Source organism: Habropoda laboriosa, unplaced genomic scaffold (assembly GCF_001263275.1).
Source record: "Habropoda laboriosa isolate 0110345459 unplaced genomic scaffold, ASM126327v1 scaffold385, whole genome shotgun sequence".
In the NCBI taxonomy this organism is placed as follows: Eukaryota; Metazoa; Arthropoda; class Insecta; order Hymenoptera; family Apidae; genus Habropoda; species Habropoda laboriosa.
In genome coordinates this window covers 733,825-761,641 of record NW_017100556.1, presented here as the reverse complement: position 1 = coordinate 761,641, position 27,817 = coordinate 733,825, and the positions used below count along the sequence as shown (strand labels likewise).

Here is a 27,817-nt window from a genome sequence, read left to right as displayed (position 1 = left end):
TAATGCACGACATTACCACTAGCGCTTCGCGTCTAAATGTTACCAACTCTGCACGAATCACTACCAACGTGACGTAGAAAATATATCTTAACTATGTTTTGAATTTCGCGGTTCTGCATTCCAATTATCGGGTCATAATAATACGTATTCATACATATAATTTAGAAATGTATAATTTTAAATATTTTCGAGTTTATGATTTTTTTTTATTATGAAGCATTAAATATTCAGATATAATATCATTGAAAGTAAAAGCAATATTACTTGAAAAAATTTAACATTTTAACTAACTAACACAATGAAAAAAAAGGTATTCAACACAAAATATAATTAAAAATTGTAATCATCTAAAGGACATAATTATGTAGTCCATCATTATATTTTTTTTTTCATGACTTATGTTCCTCTAGAAACTGTTTTAAAAGTCCATTACTTAACGGGATCATAAGATGTTCAACGCTATCTATGTTGCGTTTTATTTTCACTAATTTGTGATCTATAAATTCAGTCAACTGTGCTCTTAACGCTATATCTGAACTTACAAGAAATCCTTCGCGAGCAGCTCGATAAAGATCTTTGAACGCCATTCCTATTAATAAAAATAAATATTCTTTAAGTTATAACTTATATCCAATTCTACATACAATTGCATTTCTTCAACTAATTTCTAATTACCAGTGTAATTAACATTACTGCAATTTTTTAATTGGTACTCAGCAAGTAGGATGTAGATTGACTTAGCATTCGAAGTTAAAGATAAGAAAACGTTATGAAGAGATGACAAAGCAAGAGCACTACTTTGTTGTACCAAAAGTGAACCTTCATAAGATGTTTCTTCTTGATATGGCAAAAATGTTGTTGTATCCCACCAGAAGAAATTGAATTTAGAACGTTTTGTGTGATCCCATACTATAAATGCATACAAAAAAATTATGAAAATACAATGATTTAATATCAATACATTACGTAATTGATCATACATAAAGGTGCGTTGATGTGATCAACTGATGCTAAAACACAGAGATTCGGTATGTTTGCAAGAGAAGACAGCAAATCTTGAGCTTTACTCGAACGTAACATTAAGCCATCTATATTATGTATTAACAAATAAAGTCTATCTTCCGGATTCTTTTTCAGAGCTTTTTCAATAAGTTCTATACAACTTTCCGCCGATATTACTAGGGCTATGTAACTCCAACAAATCAACAATTATACCATCTAAAATCTGAAATATAGTATTGTTAATTATAATATTGTTTAACTATTTACATTTCAGCAATATTTATATAACTTACTTCTTTCGTAGTTAAACTAGGGAAAAAACCATTTACTACTAATGATGGATGATAAGATATACTTTTATGAAAATCATTAATTAAACATCTTTTTGATCCCAAACCATAAAGTAACACAGTATAACCCTGTCTATAATATAGTAAAGAAATTTTATTTAATGAAAAATCCATATATTTTAATACTTCACTTTTAATACTTACTCCATAATGAAATACCACATAGGAAATAATGTGGTATAGCTTTTAGTTATTGAATAAATATTCTTTGTATGCTGTGTGGATACATAATTTTGATTTGCTAATAATTGCTCCAAGTTTTCTTTTGTTAAACGGGAATTACATAAACGTTCTAATGTCCTATCAGATGTGAGTACTTTCTCTGATTGTGTTGCAAAGTATTCATCAGTTTGCATGTGCTTTAAATATGTAAAAAATATCAATGAATAATTTATTTACATCATATCCATTTATATTTACTGTTGCTAACTTACAAAGTCTTTATGAATAACTGCAGGTTTATTTCCTCTATTTATTCTTTTTGGTGTACTCAATAAATTTGAATGCAACATAAATTTTTGTTTTTGAACTTTTCTTTCAGTTTTATCCATTTCATCATTACTGGACACTGCATTCTCACTACCATCTGTTTTATCTTCACTATCATCATCGGATGGTGCATACTCACTGGGTTCTGATATACTTTCACTTTCACTTAAATTTAATTCAGCTTTATATTTACTCCTAACATGAGGAACTAATTTGAAGTTTAAACTATTAGTATTATATTATGATTAATATTGAAAGAACAATATATTATTTTACAGGTAATTAAATAAAGCCTTACCTTTTGAACTAGACTTTTTTTCAAATGATTCTAATAGATCTTTACTATTTAGTTCTACTCTTTCAAGCATAACTTTAGGTATCAATGGCTTTTCTTTTCGTGTACTAACAGGTGTATAGCATAAATGTGCCTTATGCATCATTGAATTTCTTTTACCAGGTGTTTCAAATTTATACAATGCTTCACCACTTACATCCTCATTTGAAAATAATTCTAAATAAATAATATATACTTCAATTGTTAAGAAGTTATATAGATTCATGAAATGTTCAAGTCAAATGTATTACTGAAAAATTACCAACTGGTTTTTGTACATTCTCTTCTATATTTTTAAGTTCATCCTTCATCATATTTAACTTATCTATGCAGCTTTTCTCGTCATCACCTGTGGACGTCATCCCCTTATCATTTTTTACACTTTTTCTTTCTAAAATAAAAAATATTCAAAAATAAACAGTACATCAATTTCAATGATTAATGTTACTATTATGTATATTACGTTTTACGCGGGATTTTATTCGAGATGACCGACGTAGATTTTCAGTAGCAGACATTTTGTACGTTTTATACTTATTTTAAGCTCAAATGCATGAAAAATGTACAATACTTTCAAAATAATGTAACTGGCGTCTAAAAAATAGGCGCTTTTAATCAAAATTAATCAGTGACATTAGTAAATCTAGAACAGCCACTTTCCTTAATTATTTTGAACTGTTAAATCCGTTGCGCCATCATACGGCGAATATTATTTTATTTAAGGGACAAATACTATTTCATTATGAATACAGTGTAGTCGTTATCATAATAAATTTAATTGCTTCTTGAAATATTTATCATATCGCTTACTGTATAATTTAAAATTAGAAAATTTCGAACGAGTACACTGCGTATATAATTGTAAACTGCACTTTATTCTCATGCAGTCAGTAACTTTGAAAAATATCCTTAACAATGATTAAAAACAACTATTGTAAGAGTGTGAACATGTAGAATATTGTAAAACACGTGATATAGTTGATTCCAACCTATGAATTAAAAGTGTTTGTTTTTAATCGTATCGTGCTGTTACTATTGTGTACTGGATGGACTATGGAAAAACATACAGACTGAGAATTTGTGCATGCTCTTTTGTGCTTAGTTTCATGTACATTTATACAACGATATAATTTTAATATTTCGTTCAAATCATATAAATATATCGTACTCCAATTAAGCTTTTCAAATACAGTTAGTAAATCAAGATTAGATAAATTGTATTTGTATTGTTAATGGCTGATTATAATATTTAAATGATTTAACTAAATTTACTTCAATAAGGACCAATTTTTATTTTATTTTGTGGAGTAATAGTAAAGGAAAATATCACTTCATGGTATTGTCAAATATGACTGATTTAGAAGGAGAAGATACTTTGACTCAGTTAAATACTCAGTTAAATAAATCTATGATTCTAATGGATACTTCAATTAAGATGGAGTCACCTCAGCCAAAAACTAATAGGTCCATAAAAATTAATACAAAAGTTCAATCAGCCAGTCCTCATAATGGTTCTCCTAAACCCAGGAAAAGTATTTTGAAGAGTGCTGAGAAAAAAAACACGATAAAGGTAGAGCCCAATACAGAAAGCCCAATACAAGAAACATCAAAAACAAATCAAAGAATGTTAAAGAAAATAGCTCCTGTTAGAAGACCGCATAATGTAAATGAAATTTAATTTATAAATTCTTTCTTACTAATTTTTATATAAGATTACTTTATGAATTTTATTTTAGATTACTGATTTGGTAGAAGAGGAAGGTTTAATTAAAGAAACTACAAATTCTACACTATGCTTAAGTGATCTATCTGATAGTGAGGACATATGGATTATGGATATACCTAGAACAGTGAGTTGAGTGTACTTAAATACTTAAGATAATAGCAAAATAATAACATGTTAATATTATAAGTATTGTACAATTTATAGATAGACCCCAGAGAACTTAAAGGTCAGACATTAATATTTGGAGAGAAATCAAAGTTTAAAGTTAATAAAGAAAGATACTATGCAGTGAATCATGAAGTTAAATGTAATATTACTTGTGTACTTAAGACTGACAAAGCAAAATCCCAATATAAAACTGGTAATATATTTTTTATTTAATTAAATATAATTAGTCATTTTTTCTAATATTTTATCTTTCTTTGCACAGTTAATATAAAACCAGCAGGTTCATTCACCGTTAGACGGAAACTTTCAAGTGTTTCAAAAATGAAACCAATGAAAATAGAAAATTATAGTGTGCCATTTCCAAAAAATTTGAGATCACGGCATCCATTGTTTGGTGTAAGTTACGAAGGTAAATTTAGAAGAGTGCAATAATTCTTTCAAAATAGTTCATCTAAAAACAAATGATGAAAACAGGACAAAAGAATATTATACATTTTGCTTGCAAATTATATATTATGAGTAAATTGTACATTGCCTTATTCCTATCTACTGATGTCGTGGTTTTTTATAAGCAATCAATTTAATAGATAAAGTAAACAGGGATAGGGCATAATTTTACTTCTTTTAACAAACGCAAAGTAAAATGTAAGATTAGAATTGGATTTTATAAAATAAAATATTCGATACAATACTCGATCTTAAGTTATCACCTAAAATTGACAAAATGTTATTGTTCCCATATAAACGAAAAATTTAAGTTCTATGAATTATGCGTTTAATTGATTTAAATAATTTTGAAGGTACAAAATCCGTCCAATGAGAACGTACCCTATTTTATCTAAAGCTAGTAATATTCGTTCTCCAATGTTGGTGCCAGTGTGAAATCGGTCACTGATTATTTCCGAGTGCGCGGTAAATATGAAATAGACGAAACAGTGAATATAAAAATTTGTGATATAACATTGAATACTGTAAAAACGTTTGTTAAATAATCATTATACGTTGCGCATAAATATGGATTTATAAAACTGAATAAAAAAAATGTTGAAGGTAAAAGTTTTGACGCTTGTAATAACGTAATCGAAGTTTTGGTTGACATGCGCTTTCAGAATCTTTACCTATGCGCCTTTCTTTAAATACCAGTGTATGTAATGTCCGCTTCTGCGCAGTCGCGGTGCGCATGCGACCAGATCTTGAAGACTGTACAAAAATTTCCCAGTACAGAAAAGAGATTTGTTAGTGGAAAAGTTGTAACGTAAGTAAACAAGAGCCGAGAAATTCGGATTGACGAATGCGCGAACTTAACTCTAGAATCGACGAAAACAGTGGCACGCGGCTTACGAATCTCGAGGATCGTTGATGAGTTACCCTATTGAACGAAGTTAAGGTTAAACGAGCCAGGTATACCCTGTAACCAGTCCAGGGTATTTAGCAACCCCTCTGACGACAAATCATTCAATCCTTTGTGACGTTCGCGGTGAACCATACTATGTTAATCGCGCTACTATAGTTTCCTTTTCCATAGACTGAATATTTAAGGAAACTTGTGCATTAGTCGGGGGCTGTACTTGTTTGCGTTCGAGCGAGCTAGGATTACGTTTTTCAAAAAGTAGGTGTAAGAGATACGAGAGATCGGTGAGAGTCTTTTTCTTTCACGCGCAAGATCAAGACAACGTCCATTGGCTAAAAAGGGACAAAACGAATGATGGCATCGTTGTTCTATCTATCTTCCTTTTTGTGTGTCCATTTCTTTCTCTCTCACTCCACATCTGTCCTCCGCCACTCCTTTCGTTACTTCCATTTCTCATTCTCTTGCTCGCCACTAGCCTTTTCCCCCCTTTAAAATCGTATCGCGAAACGTTGAGACCATCGTCCTTGCGTATGTGGATAGTTGTATTCGAAGCTCCGGGGAATTTACGTGTCATGCCCCACCACGCTGACTTTTCACGGATTTTCACGTAGGTTTCTGCTATGGCGTAGTACCTCTCACTCGCTCTCTGACGTTTCTTCGCTTCTCTCGACGCCACCAACAGCTGTTTCGTCCGATCGTCGCCCTCTCGTATAGTTCGTGCCTCGCCATAAGAGTGAGAGAGAGAGAAAGTGAGTGGGAGAGTACAGACGGTGGCCCTACCGCAAGTTTTTCGTTGTCGATCTCAACCTCACGTATAAACTTGTCATTTTTACGTCCACCGTAGGGCGTACACGATCATTCTAATTGCCTGAAATCCGGAGCGTCCTTTGTTCGTTTAGCGTTCGTCTGACAGCTCCTGTCAAACGGACCTTCCTTTCCAACTGTTCGTCAAATCTGTCAGCTAAACAGTCACCGTTTCCTATTCTATTTTCTGCGAGAAAATATTTCGTTCCAATTTTTTCTGGTACGCGCTAATTCGAAAATAACCCTACACTTAGTCGGTGAAATACTTAATATGTTTCGTTGCCTCCTACGTTGCTAAGTCTTTTTCTTCGGAATTGACGTGGAATTACACGAAAACGGCTGCTAGCACTCGATGACACGTCTGACTCATAACGTTCTTACTATGTATATAACATTTTAATGTCCCATTATTTGTTTCAGATTGTGCAAGGATATTAGTGTATAAGAAGTTACAAGTACAGTCAATTACATAGCATCAAGGCATTGTGAAAACTTTGCACGTATGTACATTGAATTTATGTTAACCTTAATCATTTATGGTGGTGTTTTTCTATTAAAACATATGTTCTGTGCATTTCCAGTGTTACAGTGTATATTTTATTTGTTAATTAATTATCATAATTAAATATTATGGTAATTGATTGTTACATATTTTTATGTGTGTACGATCATCGAAGTATTGGATATTTTGTGTGAAACACTTTTTATTTATGTGCAGGACTTACAAATAGGAAAATCTTGGTAACTTACTGTATTGTGTGATATAAAAGCTAGAAACAAATATGTCAGTATTGAATCAAAGTGGAGAAGATGCAGTGGAATGTCCTTTGTGTATGGAACCATTGGAAGTGGATGATTTGAATTTTTTTCCATGCACTTGTGGATATCAAATATGTCGTTTTTGCTGGCACAGAATTCGTACCGATGAAAATGGTTTATGTCCTGCCTGTCGGAAGGCCTATTCTGAAAATCCTGCTGATTTTAAACCTCTTAGTATGGAAGAAATTGCAAGGTATGTAATGTGTATTACATAACAGCTATTATATTCACATCAGATATAATTAAATATATATGTACTTGCATATTTTTTTTTTTTGTTATTAGATTAAAAGCAGAAAAGAGATTAAAAGATCAGCAACGTAAGCAGAGGGTTACAGAAAATCGTAAACATCTAGCAAATGTGAGAGTAGTACAAAAAAATCTAGTATTTGTAGTAGGCTTACCATTGAGACTTGCAGATGCGGATGTAAGTAAATGTAAAAATAAATTAAATATTATACAGTTTTAAGAAAGTCTAATATTTTTATTATAATGGATTTACAGATATTAAAGCGGCATGAATATTTTGGAAAATTTGGCAAAATTCACAAAGTTGTAATAAATCAAAGCACTTCCTATGCAGGGTCTCAAGGGCCTAGTGCTTCAGCTTACGTTACTTATCAAGTAAGTTATTTATCTTTTCTTTTATTAAAAGTTTTACTTATTTTGTTGCATTTACATATGTTTTGTACTTTAAAATTCACGTAGCGTCAAGAAGATGCACTACGTGCTATAGAGGCTGTGAATAATGTTGTTATGGATGGGCGGACAATTAAAACGTCGCTAGGAACAACAAAGTACTGTTCACATTTTATGCGTAATCAGCCTTGCCCGAAACCGGATTGTATGTATTTGCATGATCTTGGGGACCAGGAGGCATCTTTTACAAAGGAAGAGATGCATCAAGGCAAACATCAAGAATATGAGCGCAAACTTGTGCAATCGTTACATGCATCACACGCGTCTGCACAACGGTACTCTATTTTTAATTTAGAATTAAGAAATTATACTTAAAATTTAAAAATTGTACAATTTATAAAACGATTACTGTTTCACAGAAAACCAACACCGTCACCATCTGTGACAGGCAGCATCGTTAGAGAGAATGGAACTTCAAATTCTCAAGCCAAAGAAGCTTGGCCATCGTTACAAACCGGACAGACAAATAGTAGGTTTTCCTTTCACAAAAATAATATCAAAATCTAGAAACCATACAAATGGAGATCCTTAATTAATTTATTTTTGTATTTCGAAGGTTCACAAACAAATTGTAAAGAATTATCACCGCCATCGCAAACAACATCACAACAAAACAACATAATAAACGGAAATGGTACAACAAATCAACAAAACCATGTGTCATCTGGTGGATCTACCCAACAACAGAACAATAATAATAAAGGTGAAAATATGAATATACGGAGAGGAAAAAGTAATAGTGAAAGTAAAGCACAGGCAGCGCGAAATAAACATAAAAATTGTCAAAATAAAGAAAAACATAGTACACGGACAACTTCCCGATCAGAATCTAGCTCTATTGGTTCGCAAAATAATGTTCAACCGCAAATTAATGGACAGAAAGATATTAGAAATTTTTCCTCTGAAACAAATAGTGATGTCATACAAAAATTGGGTAATAAGTGTAAATCGGAACAACAACAGCCACAACCGCAACAACAATCGCAGCAACCACCACTTCAGCAGCAACAATCACAGTCACAACATCAGCAACAGAATAGCAAGGGATCCAAATTAATTCAACAACAGCAACAACAATCTCAAGAACTCAAGGTAAATGGCGTAGTGCAAAATGGAGAGCGCCGGCATTCGGATAGTGAGACAGATCAACAACGCGAAGGTAGTACACCAGCTAGTACAATTTCGAGTACAGAAGATTCGAATGTGAATCATCAAGCGGAACATTTAGCAGAATCAAGTGAGGAGAACAATGGTGCTGCTATTTTGGGTAAGTTTCTTATATTCGTGATCATTTCTATATGTATTGATTTGTTGATCTTCAAATAAATACACAAAATAGTTAAACTTAACATAACATTAATTAAAGAAAGTGCAAATAAAAGAAAAAGAACAGAGGATTAAACAAAGTTTTCTATTTTAATTGCTACTATTAAAAATGTATATTAGAGTTTACAATGAAGTTTATAAAGCATTTATAGAATTACAGTTACACACTTTTTATTCTTTAAGTTTGACAAGATAGAAAATGTAGTCTAAATTTATTTATTTTGTAATAACTTTAAATAATGCTTGTTGATCAAATATTTTTTTTCATTACATTAACATGACATATGAAAAGTTCATAACAAGCTAATATTGTAGCTAATACTGTAGTATGTCATACAGAATATTTCTAATAAGTCACAAATCATTCTAAATGTGTGCCTATCTCATGTAACACTGTATGTTATACCTCAATCATATGAAACAATAACTTTCAAGCAATGTATAGTATATTGATGACATGGAAGTGTCTTATGGCTATGTCTCATAACTGTAGACTAGAATTTAAATAGTTATAGATATATGCCAAAATAAAGAGAATTCTTTGAAAAAAATAGAAATTGTTTTTTGTGTTTTTGTACACACTTGACTTTATCCTTCTTGCAAGTTACATCATTTGGGCATATATATGTAGATTAAGTGTCTGGAAAACCATTTTTTTTTTTTGCTTTTTTTTTGTTTCTACTGGATGAGGTATTAAATCTGCAATAGTTAAATATTTTTAAAAATATTGATGATATTGCAAAATATTATTCAATAAAACTGAACTGTTTTATATATTAAGATATTAAGGATCTACGCAGCTTATGCTAAAAAATCTGCTCTCTGACATAGTTTAATTTTATCAAATAGTATTTTTCAATATTGTCAATGTTTTTTTGGAATATTTAGTTGTTATGCTTCTTCTACCTCACTATATATCTGCAATGGATTTTTACAAAAATCCGTTATATATATGTATACATGTAGAGACTTTTTTTAAAATGTTTTACTTCATATGGAAAGATATAAGTAAATTTTCTAGACATATGTTTATACATTCTTAAAATTCATTAATGGTGGCAGAGAGGAATAATTATCTTAGAAGCTGTTTATTCTGGCATTGTACACTACAAAAGTGATTTGATCACGTCTCGTAGTGTAGAGATTTGTGCGTATCATCTTTAGGTTCCTCTCCAGCTAGCACAAATTCATCACAAGGTGCCAATCAACAGCCACCACCAGGACTACATAATGGGTCTCAAATGCCACTCAGTCATCGGTCGATCTTTCAGACGGACAATAATAGTTTCTTCAGTTCAAATACTTTCCAGAAAATCTCAACTACCACCTCAGTGCCACCTACTTCTTTAACAGGCATGTATAATAATTAACACAGAGTATTCAATTTTATTCATTTGTTTTCCTTTTATGCTTTTTATGCTTTTGTATATTTCACATGAAATCAAATGTAAGAAACATTGCAATTAATTTTTGTTGGATATATAGCAAATCCAAATCTGAACTGGACAAGTACAGGCTTAGCTTCTATTCCTGATTCATTACCAATGGTACAGTCAAGTGAAGATTGGCAAGCAGCTTTTGGTTTTCAACCTGAAACATCAAGAACAAATCATGTTGTACAAAAATCCAGTCCATCTAGTTCACCAGGAGTAACATTCAATTCTGAAAGTTTTGTAGATGAAGAAGTATACACGAATCTACAATATACTACACTATCAGAACCATCTGGTACTTTTACACCAAACTTACTTGTTAATTCTCCTGCATCCAAATTTATGGCAGATTTTCAACAAAACTCATTACAACAAAGGCTTGCTTTACAGGTAAGCAGCTTATGACATCATTCATTTATTGAAATATCAATTAATATTGATAAGATATAAATAGAGTGATTTATAAAAATTCTTTAATTGTAATTGCATTGGTAAGTGTGACATAATAAAAATAACTATAATTTCCTAAGGCACAGCAAAATCAAGAGAACTGTGAATATATAAAACAAAATGGTCATGCTACTCTGGAAGAGGTTCGAAATCACAAAGAATCCGGTTCAGATATAAAAGCTGACGACGATTTAGGTTTTGATCCTTTCCATGAAACGCAAAAAGCTCTGGCTGAACTTATGGAAAATGAAATGCAAATTCAACAACAAAGGTTGTTTCAACAGCAGCAACAACAGCAAAGAGAACGGGAAGAACAAAATAGGGTACAACATCAACAAAATATTGCAAACCTTGGTCAACAACACTTTCCACAGGTAAGTTACATACTTCATTCGAAAATAATATAAAAAACATTTAGTAATTGATTAGCAATAATATTTCAAAGCAAACATTAATCATGTTATTGCTGTTTGTATTTTTATATCATATTATCGTTTATGATTATTATTTAGGTTGCCCATATAGCACATTTACAGCAACAAGCTCAACACCTGCAGAACCTACAAGTTCTTCAACAATCTCATTCCCTGTTGTCTCGTCTTCCACAAAATTTATTACAAAGTGGTACGCAAAGTCCTGCTCAGAGTAATGTGGCTGCCGCCAGTTTAGGACAACGTAGCCGCCTTCCACCACCAGGTTTCCCTGGTTCTACACCAAATCACATGAATTCTTTTGGTCTTGGTATACCGCGACCAGCTCCCACGAACAATGCTCTTTCGGGTTAGTATTTTCGTAATTTCGTCAACAGTTTGTGGTGATTGTAAACGTATTTTATGTTTACTCTGTTCATTTGTTCAAAATGTTCGAAAACGTAACTGTTCAAAAAGTAAAGGCATATTTTTTTGTTTAAATTGGAAATAATGAGTTAGTGTGAATAAATGTGTACTTGTGGTGAGCAATAGTGTTATCCAAGTATAAAAGTGAATTCTTGTGACTTTGCAAAAATCTATATAATATTATACATGAGTCATTCGTCTAGTGTGCTGTTTACAGGAGCACAACCACCACAGCAAAATGCCTATCTTCCAAATGGAAACCCCCTTCTGAATTCACAAGGTACTTTCTAATACAAATTACTATTAATTTTCTACTTTATATTTTGTCTGTGATTAATATTTTGAATTAAATATTTAAAATAGGTATTAGTAAATGTGCGGGCGATGCAGTGTATACGCTTAAAGATTGGTGTGATATTAATAATCAACAACAACAACAACAATTTCATCATCAAGCATTACATCAAAAAGGCGGATGGAATAACTTTGGACCTATTGCAGACTGGACTTCGATTGATCCAGCTATTGTTAGTTCATCTAGGCCTCTTCCATTCCAAACTACTAGTACATGGCAGTTTCCACATGTTCATCCTACACACACTGTATCACATAATGCGCAACAGGTACTAAATATTTTTATAACATTTTCATATATTTTTCAAATGGTAAATTACTATCAATATATTCACGTTTCGGGTATTGAAAGTAAACACATTACACGAGTACTCCAAAGTAACAAGTGTCCCACAGTAAATAATCTACCTCTTTTTGTAAAGGCTATATGTAATTGTTGATCCTTAAACATAACTACATTTTGTAAAAATTTTTTTCAAATAATCAAAGCACACTGTGTATTTAATGTACTTCTTTAATTAACATCCTTTGATTCTGTACAGGAACAACAAAACGCACCAACTCAACATTGGGCAATGCAACCACCACCTGGTTTTGCTGCACCAGCGACTACAGGGCAACTGAGTAATCAACAACCAAGCACAACTGCACAGCCGCACACTAAACTTATCTCTGCAGGATCGGAAATTGAAAGTAAGTCTGTTAACCATGGTCAAATGTCTGCTTTGGATGAACATAGTAATGAAATATGTTACATGTCTACCTTGCAGATCTATAAATAAATATGAATACGCGAAGTGTACAAGTGGCATGATAAAACATCCATACGAGACAAGATGAAAGTCAGCAATGATACAAAACCCGACAGTCTGTTACGTACGTTTTCCTGACTCGTGTCGATATCTTTCAATTAATTTTATTCTGATCCTTTATCTATTCTCACTGGATGAGTATTTATCGTTAAAACAAGTATTGAAAGATACTGGAATATAATTTAATGAATACTTTCGAATATATGCGACGAATATACTCCTATATACGTTCTCAATAATATTCTCATATTTAACCTATAGTAAATTCGAACTATTTACAAGTCTGGCAGTCTTACTATGATTAAGTTTATGTAGGTCAAGAAGATGCAGGTATCAAAGGCAATGATCATGATTTAATAATTAACACGTTAAATAAGATACTTATGATGGTAATTATACTAAACGAAATTTTTGTGTATATATTACTCGGATCGAAGTAAACGATATTCATGCGAACACGAGAAATGCTTTTTTTGTGTAAATAATATTTTCAGAAGGACATATATCATGACTAAAAATCTCACATGAAAAAAATTCATAAACAATTGCTTTTTTCGTATTAGTACATTTTTCTTTTTTAAATCGAAGGTAGAAAATTATGTTACGCATAAAACGATTGACACTTAACACATCTTTTTATTTAAAATATAGTGGCGTATTACATTTATACTATAAAGTGCTTATGTACTGGCAACATTAGAACAAATTTTTTAACAGAATATTATCTGTTTGTCTGTCTTCTAGACAAAAGATTTCTGTTATATATGTATTATAAATATGTATTATTATTGTGAAAATGCGCAGATAGACACATGCTAATAAAAGAAACTGAAATGTAAAAAAACAGACAGAAATGGATTGTTCTTTCTTTCTGGAAGGATTTCAGTCGAAAATTCTTTAATTCCTACAGCTTGAGTGAATCATGATTATCATCTTGCAATTCATATTCAATAAGTATTTTAAGCTCTTTTACAGTCTTACATCAATTTGGATTCGGAATAAATTTCGTTATCACAGTGTGTCTGATAGGCATTCTACAACCTCTCATACTCATTTAATTTCAAGGTATAAAAAATATTCAGAAATTTGTTTTCAACTACTATATAGTGTCCAATATGCAATGTGAAAATAGATAATGAAGAATATATGGAAGAAGAACTATTATAGCGGTGCTTTAAAATAATGAAGTATAAGAATCTCTTTAATGTATTTCGAAATTGGTCATTGAAGCTCATGCCAGACGGACATATAATTTATAGCAGATATTTCGTCGCATTTGTGTATTCAGCTAACAACGCAATAAAAATATTAAAATTTGATTGGGTTAGGAATTAAAATCGGAAGAATCGAATAGTATTCAGACACACATAGGATTCAGGAAACGACTAGCAACTGTCGAGATGATGAACATAAATGAGTCAACGTATCCGAATCTCGAGAGTACATACGAAATGAATACGATATATAACGAAATATGTCTGAATGATAGTACTACAGTGCGAAGCGTTATCGTTGATTAAATCGCTGATTAAATTTTTGTGGCAGATTGTTAAACATATCTGCTGATTCAACGCGACTAAAGAAAACACGATACATATACAAGAGAATATGATTGAGATAAAGATATAATTATAACAAATTTAATTGAGTTAAGGTAATCGAGAAATATACGACATGCGCAAGAAATGAATGAAGAACCGCATTTTGATTTACAATATCCTCTCGTTTCCTTTTGTATATCCATTTTAATTCATTTTCTTACCTTTCTTTGTACTATATATTTTTATGTGTTTCATCTAAACACACTTTTTTAACTTTAAAGCAACTAATAATTTCCTTAGATATAAAAAAGTTACATCCCTTTTCTAAATAAGTAATAAGATTAATATATGTAAATAACTGCGCATTTCACCTAAAATTCACATTTATTAAATTCTGATGTACAAATAACAAAATATTATATTCCAATAACATGTATTATATTTTTGTTTATAATTCGTATATAGTTATTGAAGTTTAATATAATGATGATAGATGACATGGTGTTAAACTTATTCTGCGAATATACACGCACTTCTCAAATAATAATATAAAAAGAAGAATATGTAACTGCTACACATTGACAGGGAAAAATCAATACTACCTTTCCATTATGGTCTTATCACTATTTCATCATGTTAAGTGAAGACATTACACCGTAAAATATTCGTATGCAGTTACTATTATACATCTACAAGGCCCGATTCTCGAACTTCTTATGCAAAGTATGTAGACAAATTCCTATTACATTACTATACCAATGTTAGAAATGGATGTATGTATCTCATGATGACTAGTTACATAAAAAGTTTGAGTTACGAATTATATATTGCTTAAACACCCATTTTTTCAATATATATTGATTCATTGAATTTACATCTTATGTGTAATATAGATATGACATAAGATTATATATAAATCAACACTGTTTTATATCAATCACGGACTTTAGAATATTAAATTCTATATACATACAGATTTCAAAATTTGTATACTGTACTTCAATCAATTGGAAGTTCATAATATGTAACTGCTTTAGGATTATGTTTTGTAGTCTCCGTTTTTATATTGAAGAAATTAATATTATTGCTATTGAAAGCTCAAGGAAAAAGGGCAGCACAAACAATTGCATGTAATGATATAATACTAACAAAGTATTGGAAATATGCACCGGAATTCTTAAACTAACCTTCGAACCACTCAATTTTTTGTCTGCTCACTTCTCTTTATTTTTCAAACTTTTACGTGTCAAGCCCCAAAATGCCTTGGGTCTTAAATTACTTTCAACCGCTGTAAACTTCCAACCCATATAAGCACCGCAATTTTTGCACATTGCTTATATGAAAAAAGAATTCTTACCCTGGGAACCACGTATATTCTATTGAAGGTGGGCTAGTACGACTTAGCATAAGGCCCTGCGCGTGATATAAAGTCACAATCTCGTGTATAATTCCAGCAGGATTACAATAAGTACCCAATGGGCCCTCTTTACTCATTGGGAACATATTTGATTGCCTTCCAATATAAGAATCACAATTGCAACAAATAAATATTTTATCCTGCAAAAGAGAAATATGATTTATTAGTTTTAATAATTTCATATCGATTAATTTTTAAAGCTTTAATAGAAATTAATTTTGCATACATCTACTAAATATTTAATTTCCCTTTGTAGCCTTGAAATTGCACAGTCATAATTTAATAAAACAATTCTTTCATTGTCATCGAGCAATAAGTTTTGAGCAACCCAAAATGACAACTCTGCAGGATCTTCTGGTATACTACTTCCTCCTAGAATTGTTCAAACAGTTTTAAATACAATTCATATACAATTTTATATTTACGACACACTGTGTAAAAATTGTGAAAAATATTTATACTTACGGTTCCCGATAAACTGCAAACATTGTCGTATTTTTAAAGATAGTCTTAATGGATCGTATTGCCGGTACACCCAGGCAGGCCACGGAGTTACTGCAGCATCTAAATTTTCTACTCTTTCTTGTTTCTTCAAATCTTCCTCATTTTTTGGATTTATCCGTAAATGATCTAGTGAAGCCAAACGTTCATCCAAGAAGTGATTTTTAAAACAAATAAATGTATGGACAAGGGAAATTTACTTTAAAAAATGTTATATTGTAATTGAAAAATGATTTATTTTTGTTTTTAATTTTATTGACAAATAAATGCCTAATATCAAATAATTGTTTGATACAAACACTAACATTAGTGAACAAACTATGATATAAAGTATTACATTGTATATTTCAACATATATTTTGAGCATACCTGTATTATAAGTCTTAGAATCTTAAATCTTTGTCTGCCTTTGGCTTTTAAACGAAAACCTTGTTCAGGACCATCATACATGCACTCATAAATTTCTGCAGTTGTGCCCACTGGTGCTGTTCTATCGTATCCTAAACATACAACACCTAGTGTTCTATCATTTCCAAGACATGTTCTTATCATGTCAATGGTTTGTGCATCAATTACTGTCATAGGCAGTGTTTGTCCAGGAAACAACACAACAGATTGTTTCACTAACAATGGTAAGTTCACATAAATTCCATCATCTAATATTGTCCTTCCTCTAAGTTCTTCTAAATTGGGTCCTAAATACTAATAATTTACATATTATCAAAAACATTGATCAAATACTATTAAATTAATATAAACTATAAGTAAGCTTAAAAAATAAAAATTGTATCTATAAAATAAGTATTACCATAATAAAAATTTCAAATGCAGATCACATAAAATCTTTGTCTGGTGTAATGGGTATAGATAAACATATATATTGTATTTAAAATTAAAAACAGGTATCTATTGTAAATGTATAAACACTTGTTGAAGGCTTACAGAATGTGTTGCAGGTAATGTTAGATCAAAAGTGCTTTCAGTAGACACAGATGTTTCATCTGTAGTTTCCTCTGAATAATCCTCCTCGACATTATATTGCCTATAATTCGGATATTCTGCAAAACAATTGTATTAAAATTCACATTTGCTCATTTACAATAAAAAATTTATGAATACACATAAGAAACTTCGAATGATTACGAATAGAATAATGCAAGAATATGATAAAATATGAAACATAAAGGATACAATTTACGTTTTATACACAATTGACAAACAAGGATTTTTGTATTTTAATACAATATGTGAAAAATTCAGTACATAACCTTTAATTCTTTAGGATCAATTTAATATATTTAAATGTAAGTGATAAAAATGTATACCCAAATCGCTATATGTTCCATCGTCGTCTGTGCTGGAATCCATTGATATTTACGTATCCTTCGGCTCGAAAATTTATAAACAACCAGTACTCTTTCACCTACAAACGTCAAACACGATAAGCCCCCTATCCGCAATTCTGGTGTTTAGGTAGAATGCACTTTATGGTTTTCATGACTGAAGCGTCATGTATATGTAAGTTCATAAGTTATGTTCTTGTTATTTAAACAAAAATTTACACCTAAACACTAATTAATTAATGTATCAAAAAAACAATTTCTTTCTGAATTAAAATTCATTTTATTAACGCTGTACACGTTAAGCTTATTTTACATGTAAAATGTAATGCGACTGACATCTGCTTTGAATTATTCGTGGAAGAATGCAGTTTCGAAATGCAGTTTCATAGCTGTAGTTTAAAAATATTACTACATATTACGTATGAAATGGGACACTGTCGTCGGAAGATGCACAGGAAAATATGATATTGTTGTTATCGTGGATGTAAAATTAGAATAGAACGGAAGTTTTGAAGTTGATAAAGTTTACAATAAAATTGTTACTTTGCCACTCTAAAAACTTGATGAGTCATAAAGTTAACTGTTGTATTTTAACTACAGTTTCAAATAGTTATTATTGTGGGAATCCGGGTGCGAAAGTAGACGCCGATTATATTTATTTGCAACGGTGATACTTTGTACACGCAGATTTTCATATAATAAGATGCGAATTTCGCGAAGAGAAGAAAATGTTGTATTCGCTGTGATGTGTGTCGGACTAACTCTCTCTGTAAGGGATTTTATAGGTATATTTATAAGGATTGGATTTTGGGGTGGAGGTGAACTCGGCCCTGGTGACAAATTGCTAGAAAGAACTTTGAAGGGACAGTCAGCGAGTTGATGAGTAATTTGTTTTTGCAGGGTTACTATCTCTATTATTACAGTACTGTTTCTAGAGTGATTCCGTAATTCCGTGATTCACTATCGGTAAACGGTTGGTTATCCAACATTATTTTTTTAATGAATTGTTATTTGTTAAAGAAATATGGAAGTTTTGAAAAAAAAAAAAATATATGTAGGTGTAATACTTGCATAATAGTATATTTAGTAAGTCATGTACAGATTTCTTCACATAAGTATACTTGTACAGATGCACTATGAGGTATTGACAAAATTAAAATTTCTAAAAGCTGTACAAATAACATAAAGAAATATAAACTAACAATTATAATTTACTATAAATAATGTGCTAAGTCATACAGTATTTCAAATAAATTAATCTTTGGATAATAATTATGTTTATTATGTTTTGCATAATTATTTGCTTTGACTTATTTGTTGTGTGATCCATGGAATGTAATTATATACATTTACATATATACCAGGAACATTACTGGTTGCACAACCAATACCCCATGCAACCATTCCAACCACTTGCCATTGTCCATTCCCATTTTGACATACTAATGGTGAACCACCATCACCCTAAAAGAATTTTAATTAGAATAGATCATTTTATTTTATACTTTCAATAGGCAATAAAAATTAGTATTTGTTGTATTTTAACAACTTACTGTGCATGCATCTTTTCCTTGTTCACCTCCTGCACATATAAAACTATTTTTGTTTAAAATGAAATTCTGTCCAAGTCTAGTTTGTCGAAGAGAATTTTGACAGGTTGACTGATCAATAATTGGTACATCCACTTCTTTCATTATACTTTGGTATTTGCCATTCATGCCAAATGCATCCTTCCCCCAACCTGACACCCAACATCTTGAAGAAAAACATATATTTATAAAAAACATTATACAGTAATGACCAAATGGAATGTAATATTAAGTGAAAGTTTTTGCTTTACCTTGTATAATCTGCAGGTATTCCTGAAGGAAAACATGCAGTGTTAATATTGGGACTGCTTGAAATAGGAACAGTACCACTCAAAGTTAATAAAGCTACATCATTTTGAAGATTAACAGAATTAAATTGAGGATGCACAGATATTTTTGCAATTGAATATTCCTTAGTTGAATAAGATTCACTGGTAGACTGTCCATCCCATTCTCCTAGTCTCACCTTAAGTCCTCCATTTCTTGAATAAAAAATATGTACTTTTTAGTGCTAAGTCTATCATATTAAAATATAAAATACACAAGATGCTGTGGAGTATTAAAAATTATTATTTTATTCATGTCATTCCTGTAATTTACTCACATGTAAGATTCTACTTTGTGAGCAACAGTTAGCACATGATTTGGGCTAATAAGAGTGCCAGAACCGACGTAAACGTTATTAGTCGTTAAAAGCACAGCTTGCCATGGATATGCACCGTAACTGGCTTGACCCTGAGGATGTGAACTTTCCGGAATTTTTCTAACACCGCAAGAAGTATCGACCAAATTTCCTGAAGTACGTGTGCAACAATATACTTGTCCAGCGGAACAATTAGAAACCTCGAAAAATTAAAAATAGTACAATGCATTTTACGAAAAATTTGTAAATTATTCGTACATACTACAATAAAAATTTGAGTAATTATTTGTACATACTACATTAACAATTCGAATATCGATTCCTGTATTGACGGATGGACAAGTGCCTGCTAAAACGCAACAGCAAGACATGCCGTTATTCATGTTGTTACCTTAAAAAGAATTGAATTTTTCTCACTTTAATTAATGCAAACGATATATAAAATATTTGAATCAAATTTCATAGAAACCGGAAGACATCTTTCGATGCTATCTCAATACGATTTTGCTGTATTTGAATTTTCAACAAAAATTTCATTCGTCAAATATATTTAAATATTCGATATAATTTTTTTCATAAAAATGGAAAGAATGCTAACTTAACAAAAAAAATGTTTAGTAAAAATTTGACTTTCGAAGTAATTTCCGGTAGTGAGGAAAAATAGTAATTCAACTTTAAAACAGTTCTAAATACAAAGTCCATATTTTTAACTATTAAGACAAGCTAGTGATAATTGATACTACTTAATTTTTAAGTGTTTTACATACTTGATGACATAGTTGTCGTCATACTGTCAAAAACAATCGCCTCCTGTGCGAGAACGTGATTCCTTAGGATAGACAGGAAGAAGAACGTCAGCAATGTACCGAACATGATCGAGCAGCAACTGATCAATTTTCTATAACGAATAGACGAAAGTGCACAGAGTTGAAGAATGGCGAGACTTTTTAACCAACGGGCATTCGTTGATTTATATACAACTAGAATACCCTACAGTGACATTTAAAGGAGCGCATTAACTCGTACATCCTTTCGGAACGAAAATAATACTCGGCCTTTCATAGGTAGAGATGCATTAATCCTTGCCACAACAATGTAACGGTGTAAAATATATCACCGGGCAATTTAAGCGCAAATTACTTCCGATCATAATTATGTCTTCATTTATACATATATGAAAAGCGTGTCGCAATGTCACTCGATTTTCATGGTAAAAATGTTCGAGTGGAACGAGAGGCAAGGTCAGGCGTGATCTAAAGTGAAGAAGGTCAATAATCATGGTTCCCGGTGGTTGCGTTATGAATCATGTGGTAATTACGTTGGTTTTTCCATGTCGTTCATATTTTTACAGTATGGCTCTAACGATGTTTTAAATACAGCCAAGTTTTTTATAGAAAATTGCCGGCTATAAATTATTACCAACAATCGTATTTCTCTTGTCCTGATACGAGATTGTGAAAAATAAAATTGCTTTAGTAGTGACATCTTTTTCGAAGGCTAGGTTGTTGGAATAAGTTTAACGCGCTCTTGTGGTTTGCTAGTAAAACTCGTGGTTAACGCTGAGAGTGACCCAAAAACAATAAGATATTGGAATTCCCTTAAAAGTTAAATATTCCGATGACGTAGTGAGTTACAATCACGAACGAGAAAATTATTTGAAAATTGAATATATTTAAATAAGGAATATTTATTTCAATACTTAGAAAATAGGAACATGAATATATAAGTGTAAGGAAATGTTTGCAAATGATAATAACACAGATAATAAATCTGCATCGTTCGCTTTATTTATACATCAAGTTGCTACATTCTTTCATTTCGAAAGTAGTATTCTCACAATTTGTTTTTTTCTCTCTCTCTTTCTCTCTTTCTCGCGTCGTTCCTCTTCGGAAAGCGTAGAACACTTAAAACGTTATTGCTCGCACAGTCGTCAATCCAGCGAGACACTAAGCACGTCTGAACTAACACGAGTCGTAAATACACGAAGATTTGCTCGACAATTGTCTGACATCGCGTGAACTAAAAACGTAAATTTCGAAAAATTCACAGTGAAAACCGCCTCTGGTGTCTCAGTCGATGAATCGTATTGTGTATTTCCAGAGGAAAAGGATTACCTTTCAATGTAAATTCGTAGAAACTATCTAATGTGGTCGCGGTATAGGATGGTGCAAAAAGTATTAAAAAATATTTGCAATACTTGTACGCGAAAAATCTCGTAAAACGGAATTTGTTCGAAGCCCACTTTTTGCACCATCTGATCCTCTCGTTATACCTACAAAATGCAGTAAAAAAACTGCTCTCTTCTGCTTTAGAAACAGAAATTCAAGTTTCGTGGGACAAGACCAAGACCAGATAAGATCACGACTTAAACTTTAAACATATTTAAAAAGTCATATAAAATCAGAATTAATAGCTTCCTAACTAAGTTGGTACTTGACGGACAGTGCCTAAGAGGTAGTATCAATTTTTTCTCATTGTATTTGCACTGATTATAATACAATCAGTTTTTCCGACCTCCGCGTCTCTTCATAGAAGATGTACATTGAGGACAGTACCACTTGCCTTTTGGCGGTGCAGTGATACCCACACAAGGATAATGAAACCATTCGAAAGGACACTGTAAAAAAAGGTGTGAAGAAAAGAATAACTTGATGAATACAAAACATTCTTGTTGTATTGATAAAGAATCATAATGAGAAAGAAGAATTGGACTTACATCTGAATTGTCACAGGCAACCATATCCCCATAAGATACTTGATTACATATACAATATCTTGGTTCATTTGGATCATAAGTCCAATCGGGATTATCCGAATCTACGACTTGTGTATTCGTAGTTATAACTGGAGGTGATACGGGTTGCTGAACAGAAGCAGCAACTACACTCGAACTTGGGACAGCAGTTGTTACTTTTCTAAAATGAGCAATAATATTGGTTAAAAGAAATATACATCAACCTTTTGTTAATGTTACTCTAATTTTCCAAGCATACTTTTTATGCTTCTTAGTTGTTTCTTGTATAGCTGCAATGGCAGTTTGAGCAGCACCAGCCAATTCTCTACTAAACTCTGCTGCATGTACACCCCCGGTATTAATGGCTTCATAACTAGCTTTTAAGCTGGCAGTACGTCTGCCCTGTTGCATTTGCTGTGTTGCAGCAATTGCCTGTGATGCTGCAGCCGCTATGGCATTTCCACCAGCTCCTATGTGCCCGAGATTATAACTCACAGAGCCGACGGAATTTGCGATTGCTGTAGGGGTAGATGGCACGCTTGTAGCGGCAATAATTGGTCCTGAATTTGCAGAAGCTGGTCGCGATTCAGGAAGACTTGGGGAAATTTTTTCTATAGCTAAACGTTTTTCTATTGAAGTAGAGGATGCATTTGAATCTCTCCTTTTTTCTGCCCGAGCTGAAAAATTTATATAATTACAAAATATCGTACCGTATATTAAACTGGCAATAAAATTTACTCACAATGACTGTGATTGTCTCTTGACCTACTGGATGGTGTAAAGCTATACCGATTCTCTTTTTGACTACTATTTGTGGGTGGTTGATCTAACTCCAATGACCTCTTTTCCAATATTTCTGTGATACCTTTATTATCTGCTTCTAGTTCCATTTTAAATTTGTGCAATTCCTGGTCTAATCTCCTCAAATATCTATCTACTAAGTCATACATCTGATTAGCTAAGTGCACCTTCTCATCTGCATCCTCCAAAGTCTTGTAATACTCTCTTCTAATGGCTTCATATTCTGCTTCTTTTTCACTAGGTTTCATTTTTTTTGCATTTGCAAAAAATGTTTTTACTTTTTTTTCTAAACTGTCCATTGAATCTGCAACAATTGAAAAATTCATTAGCATGTTTTATAAATAACATAAGTACATTTCATGTACATATGTATTGGTGGTTTTATGTTGCATGATAATGTACATACTCTGTACACCTAAGTCCATTTCTCTCATTTCTGTGAATCGGTCTCTCAATTCTTGTGGCAGGTGCTCGATCACTGAAACCATAGAAGAACAAGGTCAACATAACCAAACAAAATCAAAATAAAGAGGAAAAAATAATTAAGAACAAGTAGCATTTATCTAATTAATGCAGTCATTACAATATTCGTGCCGTATTCATAGCAAATATTACAAGTTGAAGTATAACTCCAAAATATATTAGTAAGAGCAGAGGAATTATTGACCATTCGGAAAACATATAACTAACCTAAAATTTATACAGAACGATATGTAAAGTAATAGCTCATACTACGTGATATTTAATCCTACGATAAAATAAAAAACAACATTTAAATTATTATATGTGATAACACAATATCTACTAAGATATTTGCTTTGAGAAAAGCTTTTCATGTTTGTATGAGAGAGTATATTCGGGAAAGTTAGTAACTTTCTTGAGAAGCTGGGTAAGCAGAGCATGGCTCGTTTTTACGTACTTTCGACATAATCTTCCAAGTAAAGCATCCTTTCGTGCTGGCGCTTCGTTGCCTGGTGCTTAATTTACAATTATTTACAATTTACTAAGGGGGAGTGCTTGCCGCCGTGGCAAAATTAACGAAAATTGTAGCACTCGATCGGAAGCGTGTTTACGGCGGCCAAATCCCTTGTTGTACCCACATTTTCACGATAGTTCTGTAAATGATGCGAATCTATGAATGATTCGTATGAAATATCGTAGGATATATGTCATTTTCGCGAATATAAAAGGCTCAGTAATCTATGCATTCTTGATAGTGTTATTTATTTCAGAATTATTACTGGCCAGTTATCTATTCCTTGTAATCCGCCATCTTAACCTAACGTTCAGGGGTGTCTTTATACAGTCTTGGTACCCCGTGCAAATTGTTTTATATTTCAGTCTTTGAATTAAATAATTGCATTAATGTTAAACTTTGTCACTGTCTTCTGCCGGATTAATTTTACTTTGTACTTATTTCACTCTTTAAATTTCATATTTTTAACTCCTAACAATACGTCCATTGATACTGTAATAAATTCAAGCGTATTCTGTGCTTATGATATCGAATGTTCAGAAGTACTGAAAAAAATTTATTGTTCAACTAATGTAACAAATTTACAATGTATCTTATGCAAGAATAATTTAACGTGTATGTTTTATAAGATTGTCTATCTTGTATCTATATTAGATATGTCTAATATTATAGAATATTCGAAAAATTCTTTAGTAACAATGTTGCACGCCTAGGAAAAATGTATTCTCAAATCTATCAAATTTTCGTCTACCTTTAACAAGAATAAACGGTTTGAAAGCAAAAATTACTGTAGAAACCTTGACGTGTTGTTTCTTTAAACGAAAGATTTTAATAGGATATGAATTTTTCGTGTACAACTATGTTGTACAGAGTTGCGTAGTTTTAAAGGTTAAAGAAAGTATTAGTCCATTTGTGTATGTTCTTCGTTACCGACATTTCTCACATACCGATCGACGTGCAACAAGACTTTTTCATGCTAAAAGAAAGGTGCGTTGAACTTCTTTTTCAGTAAAATGATACGGCGCAGCCCGACGAGAATCGACTTACGACTGGACGATTTGCAAGAATACGAGTCAATGAGGAAAGCTCTCGAAGCTAAGAAAGAATCTGAAAGACAGCCAACATTCAATCCTCCCTCGTGGGGTGGTAAAGTGCCGCAAAGTGAAATCCAAGAACGCATCGGTTATATGCCGCAAGAGAATCAAGCTACACACTCTCGGCCCAACATATAATTCTTCGCCTAATACGTACATGTTCTAGATTAAATTTTTTAAATGTATAATTAAATAAAATTCATGATCGAATAAAAGGGATCCATTGAAAACTCAGTTTTCAGAGTATTTATTGTAATGTTACTAAAATATACATGGCAGCGTTCTTTTGTAACGTTTAACAGTTCAGGAAGGTAGTAACAATGGAACATCGACAGTCGTATAAGATCTAAGATAGAGTGATTAAACAATATACTGTGTTTTACATTGCGTAATCGTGGGTTAATTAATTAACAGATACGTTCGCCTGTCTAATTGAATTAAAACAAAACGATTGAGCGTTTAGTCAAAAGAAGTTATTGCCATATGAAATGTTTCGCGTGCAAAAAGATAGTTATACATTTACAAACTATATGTCAGTGGTTGTATCGTTTATCTCTATCGTGAGAGGCGATCGTTATTGATGAGGATGCACAATGAGTATTAAAATGCCATGATATAGCACATATACATATATAATGAGACTTACAAATAAAACTTATTGCTGTAGAGAATAAGAATGATTCGAAATGCAATATTGTCGTAGTTATTGTTCTCCTTAGAACGTGTTCTTCATACTCTGAACCAGCAGAAATCTACAAGTATACCCCGCCGATGTATTATATGAGAAAACTTATTCAATTCCATTATTAATCGGCTAGCTATCCCGTACAGGGCGATTAAAGGAGCACCTTCGAGTATATATTTTACCACGACTATAGTTCCCATGCATTATAGACCTTTGTTGAAGTACAAGCGCGTGGGTATTTCCTTGGATTGACAATTCTTCTTTAAAAGCTCGTAATTCTCGGGCTCCCAACGTTCCAAAGTGCTCGATTTAATTGAGCTATAAAACATATTCAAAATACATTTGTGACCTGAGTACATTTAAACAGAATATTTATCAATATATTAACTGTTGCGACAGTAATTGAATATTCAGCGTTAAAAATGATTAATGGGTTAACTTTAACTGTTAAAAGAGGTCGTGTTGCTCGTTTCGAATAAATTCGGGTAAGAGTTACATAATTCGGAATCTATACATATATCTTAATACTAAAACTTACTAAAATAGGCTGTATTAAAAAAATGTCAAGCTTTAATTATTTTGATTGGTCATTATCGTGACAAACGAACGACATAAAACTGGCGTGTAATTGAACGTACAGATAGCGGGTTAATAAAATACACGTAAAATATAATAAATCTTACCAGTTTTGCGGGAATAATGCGCACGCTGTGGGCACCATAAACGTCAGGCTGAAATATTAACGAGCAATACCTTATTATTCCATCCATATTCATCCTTGAAACCACTTTATCAAATTTGATAACCAGTTCAAAGAACAAAAAAAAAAAAGAAACAAAAAGAAGAGAAAAGAAAGGAAACCATTAATATAAGTACTTACAAGCAACCAACTAACAAGACTTGTATAGGTAAGTGCAACAGTTTGATCCTTTGCATCCAACGATATTTCTCCAATCGTTCCATGATAGGCGGCAGAATCACTGAATCATACAAACGTCAGTTTTATATCAACATAAATTACGTTTGATCTTGCATTTTATATTTTTACTTAACGTTCACTTACGCATGCCAGGCGCGCACATAACAATCCTCGAGATGACTACTTGGCTGATACCTTTGATAGCCGCGAGCTGAAATGAATCGTACGTTCAACTCTCTTTATCGATACACAATATTGCATACATTGCATCGTGAATACGAAATGCAACCTACTTTCGAATTCGTGAGTTTATTGCCGTTCTCGTCAGAGATGTCGATCCCATTGCTGATTTCGTTCTGACGCATTAGGGGAATGTTCACGCAGTTTGCAGCAGCCACAGCAGCGAATGGCACGTAACGCTAAATACCAAAATTTTTGTACAGTTATAAATAAAGTCATTTTAAGGTTTAAGTTATTTAAAATCAAAATTGTAAAATTTCAATCTTTTTAAGGTTGAAACTTTAAGGTACCAACTTTTTTAAGCATGAAACTTTAAGATTGAAACTTGAAGGTTTCAATTTTTCTAAGATTTAATTTTTTTTAATTAAAATTTTAGGTTTT

The 27,817-nt window shown here is 32.1% G+C and overlaps 8 protein-coding genes across 11 annotated transcripts in view; 3 read left to right on the top strand and 5 right to left on the bottom strand.

The window, feature by feature from the left end:
• Positions 1 to 389: 389 nt before the first annotated feature.
• Positions 390 to 2,537, bottom strand: LOC108576595 (origin recognition complex subunit 2). Its single transcript, XM_017939610.1, is given in 9 exon segments — positions 390 to 589; positions 676 to 909; positions 981 to 1,170; positions 1,172 to 1,225; positions 1,296 to 1,425; positions 1,497 to 1,711; positions 1,787 to 2,049; positions 2,149 to 2,352; positions 2,438 to 2,537. Coding segments are annotated over 9 exon segments (1,590 nt in total).
• Positions 2,538 to 3,508: 971 nt separating this feature from the next.
• LOC108576611 lies at positions 3,509 to 4,540 on the top strand. 2 transcript variants are annotated; one of them, XM_017939631.1, is made up of 4 exons: positions 3,509 to 3,838; positions 3,912 to 4,025; positions 4,106 to 4,262; positions 4,332 to 4,540. In XM_017939631.1, the coding sequence occupies exons 1-4, from the start codon at positions 3,509 to 3,511 to the stop codon at positions 4,499 to 4,501; spliced, it is 771 nt and encodes a 256-aa protein (XP_017795120.1). In that variant the 3' UTR covers positions 4,502 to 4,540. The 2 variants fall into 2 exon arrangements, with proteins under 2 accessions (XP_017795120.1, XP_017795121.1); XM_017939632.1 differs by having other exon boundaries at positions 3,524 to 3,745.
• A 2,426-nt stretch (positions 4,541 to 6,966) lies between these two features.
• Positions 6,967 to 13,001, top strand: LOC108576596 (alpha-protein kinase 1). The gene is made up of 14 exons (XM_017939612.1): positions 6,967 to 7,236; positions 7,329 to 7,470; positions 7,548 to 7,667; positions 7,752 to 8,017; positions 8,102 to 8,211; positions 8,299 to 9,009; positions 10,233 to 10,421; positions 10,554 to 10,891; positions 11,032 to 11,325; positions 11,464 to 11,731; positions 12,005 to 12,067; positions 12,151 to 12,410; positions 12,684 to 12,834; positions 12,912 to 13,001. Exons 1-14 carry the CDS (start codon positions 7,007 to 7,009, stop codon positions 12,917 to 12,919), a joined length of 3,150 nt encoding a protein of 1,049 aa, XP_017795101.1. The 5' UTR covers positions 6,967 to 7,006; the 3' UTR covers positions 12,920 to 13,001.
• Positions 13,002 to 15,609: 2,608 nt separating this feature from the next.
• Positions 15,610 to 18,063, bottom strand: LOC108576607 (protein cereblon). Its single transcript, XM_017939627.1, is given in 7 exon segments — positions 15,610 to 15,828; positions 15,830 to 16,051; positions 16,138 to 16,283; positions 16,377 to 16,611; positions 16,782 to 17,114; positions 17,355 to 17,470; positions 17,738 to 18,063. Coding segments are annotated over 7 exon segments (1,215 nt in total). The 5' UTR covers positions 17,781 to 18,063; the 3' UTR covers positions 15,610 to 15,708.
• Positions 18,064 to 19,051: 988 nt separating this feature from the next.
• LOC108576594 (trypsin-3-like) lies at positions 19,052 to 20,860 on the bottom strand. Its single transcript, XM_017939609.1, has 6 exons — positions 20,755 to 20,860; positions 20,284 to 20,378; positions 19,949 to 20,187; positions 19,596 to 19,826; positions 19,309 to 19,510; positions 19,052 to 19,219 (listed from the first exon to the last, which is right to left on the bottom strand). The coding sequence occupies exons 1-6, from the start codon at positions 20,858 to 20,860 to the stop codon at positions 19,052 to 19,054; spliced, it is 1,041 nt and encodes a 346-aa protein (XP_017795098.1).
• Positions 20,861 to 22,487: 1,627 nt separating this feature from the next.
• On the bottom strand, positions 22,488 to 24,515 carry LOC108576604 (inhibitor of growth protein 3). Its single transcript, XM_017939621.1, has 6 exons — positions 24,442 to 24,515; positions 23,929 to 24,000; positions 23,464 to 23,826; positions 22,981 to 23,398; positions 22,704 to 22,902; positions 22,488 to 22,604 (listed from the first exon to the last, which is right to left on the bottom strand). The coding sequence occupies exons 1-6, from the start codon at positions 24,467 to 24,469 to the stop codon at positions 22,488 to 22,490; spliced, it is 1,197 nt and encodes a 398-aa protein (XP_017795110.1). The 5' UTR covers positions 24,470 to 24,515.
• Positions 24,384 to 25,730, top strand: LOC108576605 (anaphase-promoting complex subunit CDC26-like). 3 transcript variants are annotated; one of them, XM_017939622.1, is made up of 2 exons: positions 24,384 to 24,411; positions 25,508 to 25,730. In XM_017939622.1, exon 2 carries the CDS (start codon positions 25,512 to 25,514, stop codon positions 25,728 to 25,730), a length of 219 nt encoding a protein of 72 aa, XP_017795111.1. In that variant the 5' UTR covers positions 24,384 to 24,411; positions 25,508 to 25,511. The 3 variants fall into 3 exon arrangements, with proteins under 3 accessions (XP_017795111.1, XP_017795113.1, XP_017795114.1); XM_017939624.1 differs by lacking the exon at positions 24,384 to 24,411 and adding an exon at positions 24,420 to 24,496; XM_017939625.1 differs by lacking the exon at positions 24,384 to 24,411 and adding an exon at positions 24,441 to 24,460.
• A 636-nt stretch (positions 25,731 to 26,366) lies between these two features.
• The window catches only part of LOC108576603 (sideroflexin-2), a 6,378-nt gene continuing 4,927 nt past the window's right edge, over positions 26,367 to 27,817 (bottom strand). The window contains 5 exon segments of the mRNA XM_017939620.1: positions 26,367 to 26,595; positions 26,961 to 27,008; positions 27,158 to 27,257; positions 27,341 to 27,407; positions 27,490 to 27,635. Coding sequence (XP_017795109.1) covers positions 26,481 to 26,595; positions 26,961 to 27,008; positions 27,158 to 27,257; positions 27,341 to 27,407; positions 27,490 to 27,635 — 476 coding nt within the window. The 3' untranslated portion in view covers positions 26,367 to 26,480.

Coding starts and splice junctions, on each gene's coding strand:
- LOC108576611 (XM_017939631.1), top strand. CDS start 3,509: ATGGTATTGTCAAATATGACTGATTTAGAAGGAGAAGATACTTTGACT. Junction 4,026..4,105: donor TTATGGATATACCTAGAACA/GTGAGTTGAGTG, acceptor TACAATTTATAG/ATAGACCCCAGAGAACTTAA. Junction 4,263..4,331: donor AAAATCCCAATATAAAACTG/GTAATATATTTT, acceptor TTCTTTGCACAG/TTAATATAAAACCAGCAGGT.
- LOC108576596 (XM_017939612.1), top strand. CDS start 7,007: ATGTCAGTATTGAATCAAAGTGGAGAAGATGCAGTGGAATGTCCTTTG. Junction 7,237..7,328: donor AGTATGGAAGAAATTGCAAG/GTATGTAATGTG, acceptor TTTTGTTATTAG/ATTAAAAGCAGAAAAGAGAT. Junction 11,732..12,004: donor CACGAACAATGCTCTTTCGG/GTTAGTATTTTC, acceptor TGCTGTTTACAG/GAGCACAACCACCACAGCAA.
- LOC108576594 (XM_017939609.1), bottom strand. CDS start 20,860: ATGTTCGGTACATTGCTGACGTTCTTCTTCCTGTCTATCCTAAGGAAT. Junction 20,188..20,283: donor ATATTCGAATTGTTAATGTA/GTATGTACAAAT, acceptor TAATTTTTCGAG/GTTTCTAATTGTTCCGCTGG. Junction 19,220..19,308: donor AAGGAAAAGATGCATGCACA/GTAAGTTGTTAA, acceptor AAATTCTTTTAG/GGTGATGGTGGTTCACCATT.
- LOC108576604 (XM_017939621.1), bottom strand. CDS start 24,469: ATGCTTTACTTGGAAGATTATGTCGAAA. Junction 23,827..23,928: donor AATGGACTTAGGTGTACAGA/GTATGTACATTA, acceptor CAATTGTTGCAG/ATTCAATGGACAGTTTAGAA. Junction 23,399..23,463: donor AAGAGACAATCACAGTCATT/GTGAGTAAATTT, acceptor TAAATTTTTCAG/CTCGGGCAGAAAAAAGGAGA.
- LOC108576605 (XM_017939622.1), top strand. CDS start 25,512: ATGATACGGCGCAGCCCGACGAGAATCGACTTACGACTGGACGATTTG.